A 10,768-nucleotide genomic window follows, 5' to 3' on the forward strand; every position below is an offset into this window, starting at 1 on the left:
CCACCAACTGCCCTCCCCATATCGACACAATTTATATCATTTAGAGAAATGCAGGGTGAACTCAAATGAGAAGGATACAATATCCCCACAGACAGACGGAGGTACTTGATTAACAGATCTCTCGAAACCGGAATCGAACTCACGTCTTCGGCGTGCGGCGGTGAAGTGACTAACAGCTACACCACAGACGCCGGTCAGATCCATGCTGTGTGGTTTATGTATAATATACATCACCAAAACATGGACAAGAAGACAACATAATATCTTCCAAGAACAGAAACGTATTTTTAAAGAAAAAAACATCTTTCATTTTATTCTATTTTTCCCCCTTAATGTATGTGTTTTTACGCCCCTACTGACACAATTTAGACCATTTAATAGGCGGGCTACCTTTCGACCATGCCTATCAGAGCCAACCCGGGCAGAGAGAGATATACAATCCCAACAGAAAGACCGATATACTCGATAAAAATTCTCCTCACACGGGAATCGAACTCGGGTCTCCTGCATGTGAAAGTGAATACCCTAACCGCTATACCACAGACGCCAGCTATTCTTTAACGTATACTCAACAAAACACCATTCCCATACAAGAATTGAAATAATTTCTTTTAAAAGCGTACTTAGTAAAAATAACTTTCCATCACAGAAATCAAACCCATTTCTTTGTGTATTCCCAAAACAATACCTTCTCCGTCTGGAAATAGAAATCACAATGTTCGTATGCAAGGTGATGAGTAGCCAAACTGGAGCAATACTGACACTAATCTGTCTCGTTTCTTTCCGTTAAAAGTAAGTGAGTCTTTCATGCCCAGTCGACACAACTTAGATTATTACGAGGCGGGCGGGCTTTTTTTTTTTTAGTAGAGGGTTTGCGGCGCTCATATCTGCATAAGGTCATATGAGCGCTAAGGGGTGGATGCCAACAGAGAAGTCCTTACAGGGAATGGCGCTTACTATGCTCACTTCTCTAGCTTCAACAGCACAAGGTCTGCTTCGACTATCAAGGCACCCCGGAAATGGCGGGTCACAAGAGTGTGACAAACATACAAAAGAAGTAGAAGAAAAACTATACTAAGCATTAGGAAAGAAAAGTCAGCAGTTCACTGTTGCAGTTCAGGCATAGTTATGAGCATGACATTGATGAATCAGCCGAATTACAATTTACAATTCTAGTGTGCATAAAAACATATTAATGTCCCCCCCTTTGGGAATGGCCTAACGACACTCCAGTCAGTAGCACCGCCCAGAGATGGATACAATATCCCACAGACAAACAGATATACTCAAAAACAAAAAATTCTCCAGATATGGGAATCGAACTCAGGTATTCTGCGTTCGAAGCGTCACTATCTTTGCACGCCAACAGTAAGGGCTTAGCCATTACACCATAGACCCCGTTTCACCAAATTTCTATATATGCTGACACCCTGAATAATGAGCTACCGAGAAAACCACCCAAAGCATCATTTTTAGCTTCTTAGCCAATAATTAATTTAGACCCCGTAAAATTATCAAATATCTTTAATAAAGCTCACCAAACCGTGTCTACTTTTTTTTTTGTTGCAAGCACCCTAAAACAGACCAGATCTGTGAACTCCCATTGAGCTTCGTTTCATTGCCTGCTCGCCCCCATATCGATTATTACACAAAAAAACACGGGCACGATTGCAACATGAAGCCAGCCCGTGAACTCTCAGTGCTGACCCCACACACCCCTGCCCCATTCCAGCGAGTGCCACAACGCACAATATCTACAATGAGGGATCTGGTTACCTCGTAACGGCAGCCAGCACAGCTGATTCTCCCCCCCCCCCAACCCCCAAGGACGGCTGTTTACGTGGGAGGGTATCACGTAAAATGCCACGCACACTGAGAGAACTGCTGACTCAGCAAATGCCAACCACTGCACTGCACGGTCAGCGCAAACAACAAAGAGCCCCCACCAGTCAAACTCACCAAAGTTTGTACTAAAGTTTATGAAAAGTTTCGCAGATGCAGCAAAAACGACAAAACTTTTCATGTAGTGTATGTATGCGTGTGTTTTCTCGGGGGCTTCAGTGAAGTATCCATTGAAGAACGTACACTATTCTGAATGAACCCTCACCATCATTTCCTATAAGCGAAGGGAGTCGTTGATAATATTCCAGTTTCGAACGCTGAACGGCGTTTCTTTTTTTAAAAGGTTCAATTAATCACTCATCCATTTTCTTAACTTCACCACCAGCATTAAGTCAAAGTAGATTATCCAAGGTTTTGCAGATCCCCCCCCCCCCCCCAAAAAAAAAAAATAATTTTTTTTTAAATTAATTAAAAATAATAATAAATAAGTAAATAAATAAATAAATAAATGTGGGCGCCACTGGTAGGTCCGACGTTTATTTGTTTAATAAATTAACCCCCCCCCCCCCCCACCCCCCTCCCCTGTTGTTCCTGCCAGTCCGCCTTGCTTTTTTACGGCACTAAATGACCATAAATAATTATGTCGCCGTGCTTTTCTTTACAAAAAACCCAAATCAATTAGTATGGCGTGTTTGATTGTGTTCTCTAGGGCTTCAACAAAATGTTTGGTTCGTCATTGTCGTTTTTTTTTTTTTTCATTAGAAGGCTAAGTAATCTGTATGAAGTCTCACGTTTATGCAAATTCCTTTAAAAGCCATAAACTTGCAATTTATAATGCTGTTGGTTCAATTCCAGTTTCTCCAGCGGAATGTTTGCCCTTTAAAAAAAAAAGAAATTGTAACTCGCTTTCCTCAATTCGCCTTCAGTTTCTGCCAAATGGGCTGTAATGTTATAACCCCCCTCCCCTCCTGCCCTTTTCCCCCAGGGTTGCGATTGCAAATTGGGATAAAATCTGTGGCAAAAGGATTATCCGTAGTCCGGTGGGCCTTTGATCATAGTGGAAAGACGAAGGTAAACGAGCATAGCTAGTTTTGAGTTTGAAGTTCGAGTAAAAAAAGCGCATAGACAAAATACCTGTCATAATATAGTAGTACAGGGAAGAAGCAAGACAGAAAGATCTAGACAAAAAAAAACCACACAAAAAACAGGGAAAGAAAAAATGAGAGAATTGCCAGTAACGTCCTTCTAACTACATGCAAGCGAACCTATAAACATTGAGATAAATTAATAGGCCAAGAGAACCCTATTTCCATCAAAGGACAGACGAATTTATAGATAATCTTTTCAACCACTTCATACCCTCTTTTAAAAAAAGCAATAAATAAATAAAAGAAAGAAAAAAAACAATGTTAAAAACAAAGACAAAGCAACAAGAAAAGAAACCACAGACAAAGCAATCCTAGCGTTTATCTCTTTCTCTGTCCTAAAAAAAACAAACCCTGAGAACTCTGTTCTCGTCCACCCTTCAGATTCCCAGAGTTCTGTAATGTAAACACATGTACGTTCATTTTTAGGGATATTCTGTAAACAACTTTATTCCTGAGGCAACCGCTGGACTGCGCTTGCGCTCAGAGGACGTGGGCGTTATTTCTACGGGGAGAACGGGATGGCACAGGGCGTTGGGGAAGGAGGGGGGGGAGGCGAGAGACGGAGAAAAAAAGAGAAAGAGAGCGACAGAAAGAGAGAACACGATGTAAAGAGAGAGAGAAGGGGGAGAGGAAAAGAGAAAGAGGACAGAAAGAGAGTATAGAGAGGGGGAGAGGGGAAGATGGAGAGGGAGAGGGGAAAATGGAGAGGGAGAGGGAAAGAGAGAGGGGAGAGAGAGTGGGGAGAGAGAGGGGGGAGAGAGAGAAGAGGGAGACAGAGAGAGAGAGAGAGAGAGAGAGAGAGAGAGAGAGAGAGAGAGAGAGAGAGAGAGAGACATTGAGTAGCTCCATTATTAACGATATGCCAATAGTGCGTCCCATGTTGCCAAACAGATTGCCTTCTGTACTTCACACAAAGTACACAATACGTTATTAAAAAAGAAACAAACAACGTAACAGCCAGGAACTAGTACCGCTTCTAGCTGTCATTGTAAAAGAAGGGTTTGTTCGTTCACGAGTCTTGCCTCAATCTTCACGTAGGTGTTTACGCCCCCATAGACACTTTAGATATTAATAATAATAATAATAATAATAATAATAATAATAATAATAATAATAATAATAATAATAATAATAATAATAAATAGCATTTGTATCGCGCATATCCCCACCCAAAAGCAAGCTCTGTGCGCTTTACACTATATTATTACCCCAGCAGACCATAGAACACTCAGAAACATTCTTAGCTTCCTGGGAAGCATATTTAGGAGGCGGGTTCCCACCCTGCCTGACAGGGCCAACCATAGCTGAGAGAGACACAACGCTGGGACCGAGATACTCGATTTTTAAAAATTTCCCAAGATAATCGAACTCAAGTCAGTCTTCTGCATGCGACGGCGAAGCGCCTAACCGCTACACCACAGACAGCACCCAATAGATTTCGGACAATGTAAGGATAAGAAGAAGAATTTCATTTATATAGCCCATATCCAAGCTCTACAACATGCTCGATGCAGGCAGCAGACTTTAGAACACAACTCACAGGTCACAGACAGACATTCTCGGCTTCCAGTGCAAGCTGCAGATAACACGCCCTCCAAACACTAACAAACTGACTTTCGCTGTTTATAGCCGAGTACCCATCCCCACCAGGGGGGAGTGAGGAAAATTCGTGTGAGTGTAAGTGCCCCTAAGCAGTCCAAAGTTCTTATTACGGTGTTTTCTTCAAAAACACAGTCACACAAATCTTCATGGCACGACTCCAATATGACGTAGGGGCACCACTCCAGCACGACGTAAGCGGAACAGAAATAACCGACCTTTTCCACAAATCGACGACTGGGTGCAAGACTTCGACGAACGTCAAAACGCATAATGGCGTTTGTCTCTGTCTCGTATCCAACCACCGCAATATTCGTGAGACCTGTACATTATTTAGGTTTTATTAAGAGTTTAACAGCACTTGCAACACAATAAGGTCACGTAAGTGTCGAAGATTAGAGGTGTTATAAGAGAGTAACAAATACAAAAAGAGAAGAGGGAGGGATAAGGTCAAGACGGTAGATGAGAAAGAAGGAGCAAACCACAGCAGAGCACCCGCCAATCACACAATAAACGTCCTTATCTGCTGTCTCGACTTCTGAAGACAATGCATTGATTAAGTTATCTATTACTCAATACCTGACATTAAAAAACAACAACAACAACAAAATACCATCCACCAGATGGCAGTAGGACTTCGCTCCTCTGAGGTCTGCCTTTTATCCACCTTTTCATATTTCCACTAGCCTAATTAGTTCTTGGAAAAAATGGTTTTTCGCTATCTCACAGATTCTGTGTAAACAGCTACAGCGTCAACGCGAAGGTTTGTATGTTGGTTTCGTTTTGCGGTTCTATCCAAAAACTTGACCCCAAAAAGCTTATCTGTTTGAATTAAGAGAAAAACATCGGTAAAATAACAGTGCAAAAGAAAATGACAGACAGACAGACAGAAACAATAAAGTGAAAAAAAAGAAGAAGGAACTGCTAGTGGGGTCCTTCAAATATCAACCACTACAAATCACAACATACGATCCAGGTGCTGATAATAACCTTGTGAAACTATGACAAAAAGGGTAAACTCTGTACAATAATACTTGTCGACAACGTAGAAAAAAAATCATTAGCAATATCCAGAGGGCATGAATATTGAAGAAACATTCTATAAAAGACCAGGTAAACTCAACATAACTTTTGATGAGTGTTAGAATTCTCTACACATCATTAATTGGGTACAGTACTGGGAGTTCTTGATTGCTGTTCTGTATGTCGGTCAAAGTTGCAGGGTAATCTTTTAATTCTGATGTCCGAAAGATAGTGTCCTTAATGGCTTTCCCATTCACTCACAATGCTCCCAGCTAAGAGTTGACTATTAGGAAGTCGTTACCCAGAACGTACGAACGATTTTGTTGTAAAGCAAAACATTTTCTTCAGTGTCGAAAGTGCTCTACCCAAATTTAATTCCTGTCCACATTTAAGAAATCAGGATTGGACCTGCGGACTAGAAACTACAACCGAAGAAGGGAACACACGTTTGTAGTCCTGAAAAATTAGGGTATACAAACCCCCAGTCAACCTGTCTCAACTCACTTACATAGTTTTACACACACAAGAAAAAAAAATCCAACCACAATATTCATCTTTTTACAATCTCAAAGTCTCTTATGAGTCAAAGTGGTGAAATGGTAGGGGAGAAACATAATATAAACAACAACAAAATGAAAAAGAAAAACTCCACAAAAATCAATCCAAGACTGAAGGCCAAAAGGTTGTTCAAGAGGAAAAATGTCTCGAAGACCTTCCCCATAGTGCACAACATCACGGCCTAGTTACTTTGTTTGTACCGAAATAAAAGTTATTTTTATTTAAAGACAAAGAGGCAGAATGCAAGAATACTCATCGAGCACATAGGGAGGGGGGCCTATCTTGTGGGAATTCTTGTCTATAGCGCGGAATGATCCCACAAAAAAAAACAATTATGGCTTGCTATTCAGTGCTTTGTTCTAGTGCTTGTCAACCTTTCTATAGCCTGTGCCCATTTTCGTGATCATTAACTCTTTAAACCCCATCCGATGCTGGGAGCGTCCTGAGGTAATAACCCTGTTCCTCATCGGACGTTGGAAGTGCACGATACTAGTGACAACTGTTTCATTTCAATTAGCGCTGGGCTTACTAGAAGACTTGGTTGGGGAATATTGCCGAAAAACAAGCAAAAACTAGCAGTAAATAAAATGAAAATGTTGTTACTAGTATCGGACGCTCCCAGCGTCTAATGGGGAACAGGGTTATTACCGCCTGATGCTCCAAGCGTTCGATGGGGCATAAAGAGTTAAGAAAGTTATTCTTGATCTTTCTCTGCCTCTTTGGCTTTCTACCTTTTTCCAAAATGAATCAGCAAAACAATTTAATTTAATTAAAAACAAAAAAACAAACGCACAAATAAACAAATGAAGAACAGACAAATTAAGTTTCAAAAGACTGTACCGGAAAGGGTTCTTTCCAGGCGGCACCAACGATGGATGGTCTGACGATGGCCAGGGGGAGACCGGCGCCCTCTGTGATGAGCAGGTGCTCGGCCAACTGTTTGGTGTACGTGTACGTGTTGGGCTTCTCCCCCATCAGCTTGGGCGTGAACAGCTCCAGCATCTCGTCGTCCATCCATCTGGGGAGGGGAGGGGGGGGGAGAACAGTGAGGAGATGTGAGAGAGAGAGAGAGAGAGAGAGAGATGGAGGGAGAGGGGTTGGGGTCGAGAGAGATAAAAAGAGAGGGGCGGGGAGATAAACGAAAGAGAGAGTGGGGTACAGAGTGAGAGAGAGAGCCAGAGACGAGAGATAAGAGAGAGAGAGAGAGAGAGAGAGAGAGAGAAAGAGAGACAGAGAGAGAGAGAGAGAGAGAGACAGATGTGTTTTCTCGAGGAAAAATAAGAAAAAGAATATGGGATACGCAAACTTTTTTCTTTTCTTTTTTTTTTTTTTTACAAAAGCTGAAGTTGCACTCAGTGTGCAGGGAAAATAAGTTTTAAAGTATTTTGGACAATGAAACGGAAAAAAATCGTTATCTATGTGAGCATGAGATTTTCTTCATTCTTGCTCAGTAAAACTTGAACCTTTCAGAGAGTTTCAGATTACATTACAGGACCCCCGTCCCCCTCCCTTATATATAATCGCACATTTGAGATGCGCTTTTGTCCATCATCCCCCCACACACACACACACATTTACCATAGGGCTTAACTTCAAACTTTTCCTTCAAACAAATTTGTTGCCCTTTTTAAAATCTCCCCCCACCTCCACAAACAAATTCATAGCTTCACAGTTTGAGGGCCTGAATCTGTCCTTTCTAAATGTACAATAACAACAAAATGGAACGATCTTAGATATATGAATAAATTGCCAGTAATCACCCTACACGGAGAAGATATGAGAAACTCACTCGAGGACATCAATGATCTTCTGCGGCTCCACAGGGGGTGGGTACACTGTCTCTTCAATGTACGGCCGGTCGCAGTTGGCGTACGCCGTGGACACGTGGACAAAGGCCTGACAGGGAGACAGAAGAAACAAATGACTAACACCAATAGTTGACAGTTAAAATAAACAATGACTACCACAAACAGTTGACAGTTAAAGTATTAGTTTAGTTTTAGTAGAGGTTTTACAGCGCTCGCAACTGCATAAGGTCATATGAGCGCCAGAATATTAGAGGTGTTACAAGAGAGTAACAAACATAAAAAAGAAGAAGGGGAGATAAGGACGATAGATGTTTGATAGGAAAGAAGAAGCAAACCACACCAGAGCACCCGCCAACCACCCACAGTTTAAGTATAAACAATGACTACCAAAAGCAGTTTACAGTTCAGTTGACAGGTAAAGTAAACAAAATCTACCCCAAACAGTTGACAGGTAAAGTAAACAATGATTATCGCAAAGCCTGTACAGTTAAAATGATGGTTTACAGTTTTGCATTCCGATTAAGGAGGCTGTCATGATGTCATAGTAATTCTTTTGTCAGTCACGTTCATCTAGTATCTCACTGTATGGTCTCAATCTCCCGATAAATATGCAGTCTCCATTCTATACCATCATGCAGCTATTGATGAGGTGTAGACAGAGACGGCAAGCCGTCCTCTACACAAATACAGAACCAGCTATACACACTCATAAAAGAATGAAATAAAGACTACAGACTAACATAAAAGTTCCAGCATGTCACAAATTCCCCCCCCCCCCCCCCTCCCACAAAAACAGCAACATAACACTAAAATAGGATGACAACAAACAACAACACACCACCCCCCCCCCCCCCCCCGCTCCATAAAAACCCCACACAAACAAACAAACCATACCTCCAGGTGCTCTAGCTTGCGCGCCAGCGCCAACATCTTGCGCACTGCGACCACGTTCATCTCCACCGCCACACGGAGCGGCTCGTCAAAGCGTATGGTGGCTGCGCTGTGGAACACAATGTTGATCTTCTGCTCCAGCTCGGCACGGTCTTCAGGAGACAGGCCCAGGTCTGGCAGGAGCATATCGCCATGGATGGGCCGGAGCTTGCTGGCGAAATCTGGCCGCTCTTTGCGAAGACGGTCAAACAACTGGGGAGGAGAAGAGAGAAATAATGATGAGCTGTTTGTTGACAGACAGAAATGATGAGACAGAAAAGTAGGACATACTGCTGGCATCATCCCACCACCCGCAGGCAAAATGTTGATGAATTGTACAGGGGCCATGTTCTGTTGAATTTATTTATACTTGTTTTATGCTTCAATTTACACAAACTCGGTCAATTAACAGGCGATCTGTTTCTATCCTGCCTACAAGGACCTGCCTGAGCAGGACATTATACTCCATGATGAGAAAAGTAGAAGATACAGAACAAAATACCTTCCCCATACCTCTTTTCCTATTATTAATTCTGTTAATTCTTTCTTATTGCGACATTATAAAAATAATATTTGTGAGTTCTGTTTTGTATACTATGCTAAATTATGAGTGGTGTCATTTGATAGGAAAGGGCAGGGACAAAAAAAGTAAAAACCTTCCCTACGTCAGAAATTTTTAAAAGAACATATTTAGCGAACAAGGCATAGTGCCTACCCATAACACTAACGACAATGGTGTTGTTGAGTTGTAAAGAGCAATACATAGAGCCATAAATTTTGACTTGTCAGCACATCTAACTAGAAACGAATTATGCTGACAGACAGTTTGTTTTAGTAAAGAGAAACTCATTGAAACTATAACGGTTGTTTTGCGTTAGTAGAGGTTTTAGTAGAGGTTTTACGGCGCTCGCAACTGCATAAGGTCATATAAGCGCCAGAAGATAAGAGAGTAACAAACATAAAAAAAGAAAAAGGGGAGATAAGGACGATAGATGTTTGATAGGAAAGAAGGAGCAAACTACACCAGAGCACCCACCAACCACCCGCAACGGTTGTTTAGCGAAGGGGAAAAAAGCAAGACAGACAGAAACAACAAAAGGAAAGAAAAGAAGCAGGACCTTCCAGTGACAACCTCCAACCACCCACATGCTGACAGTGAAGCTGTTTTTAAAAAAAAGAAAAAAAAAGGGACAAACTACAGCAGAGCAACAAGCAACCTTCCCTGTGTTGTCTGTTTGGGAAAAGAAAAGCAGATCGAGATGACAACGATTATTTAGTGCAGCGAAAGACAGACTGGCAGACCAACAGAAACAATAGAGGAAACAAAAAGAAGTTAGCACTACAAGTGACGCCCTCTAACCACCCAAAACATAACGTGGGACACACAAGAACATGAACGAACAATTTTAGAAATGTGCTGGTCAAGCAGAACCAGACAACGGCTGTTGTGGGTGGCTGTTCACGTCATTCAGACCATAATCTGATACGGCAAATCGAACTTGCAGTTAATATTCAGGCAAAGAGCCATCCAAACCTATTGTATTACAGTAGTACTGACGTAGCCAAACGATTCATGTGGACATTCTGGAGGAAGGATCACAAGTAGGAGTTGTCTCCCCCAAGGTGTAGAAGCCACTGTTGCTATTCCTTGAGTGTCAAGTTAGTCTTCCCACATTTCTATGTCACCCTGCCTAAATTGTGTTGTTGTTTTTGTTGTTGCAGTTGTCAATCCAAATTTCTATGTCACCCTGCCTCATGAGTGCTGCTGCTGCTGCTGCTGCCGCTGCTGCTCTTCTTCTTCTTCTTCTTCTTCTTCTTCTTCTTCTTTTTCTTCTTCTTCTTCTTCTTCTTCTTCTTCTT

The 10,768-nt window shown here is 41.9% G+C and overlaps 1 protein-coding gene across 2 annotated transcripts in view; it reads right to left on the reverse strand.

Annotated features, from left to right (window-relative positions):
* LOC101853321 (fatty acyl-CoA reductase 1) overlaps positions 1 to 10,768 on the reverse strand; it is a gene marked incomplete in the record, with an annotated part of 59,706 nt that overhangs the window by 12,585 nt on the left and 36,353 nt on the right. For both annotated transcript variants that reach the window (XM_035970038.1, XM_005099443.3), the window contains 3 exon segments: positions 7,011 to 7,188; positions 7,960 to 8,066; positions 8,873 to 9,121. In XM_035970038.1, the coding sequence (XP_035825931.1) occupies positions 7,011 to 7,188; positions 7,960 to 8,066; positions 8,873 to 9,121 (534 nt within the window).

This window comes from Aplysia californica, unplaced genomic scaffold (genome assembly GCF_000002075.1).
Source record: "Aplysia californica isolate F4 #8 unplaced genomic scaffold, AplCal3.0 scaffold00213, whole genome shotgun sequence".
Classification (NCBI taxonomy): domain Eukaryota; kingdom Metazoa; phylum Mollusca; class Gastropoda; order Aplysiida; family Aplysiidae; genus Aplysia; species Aplysia californica.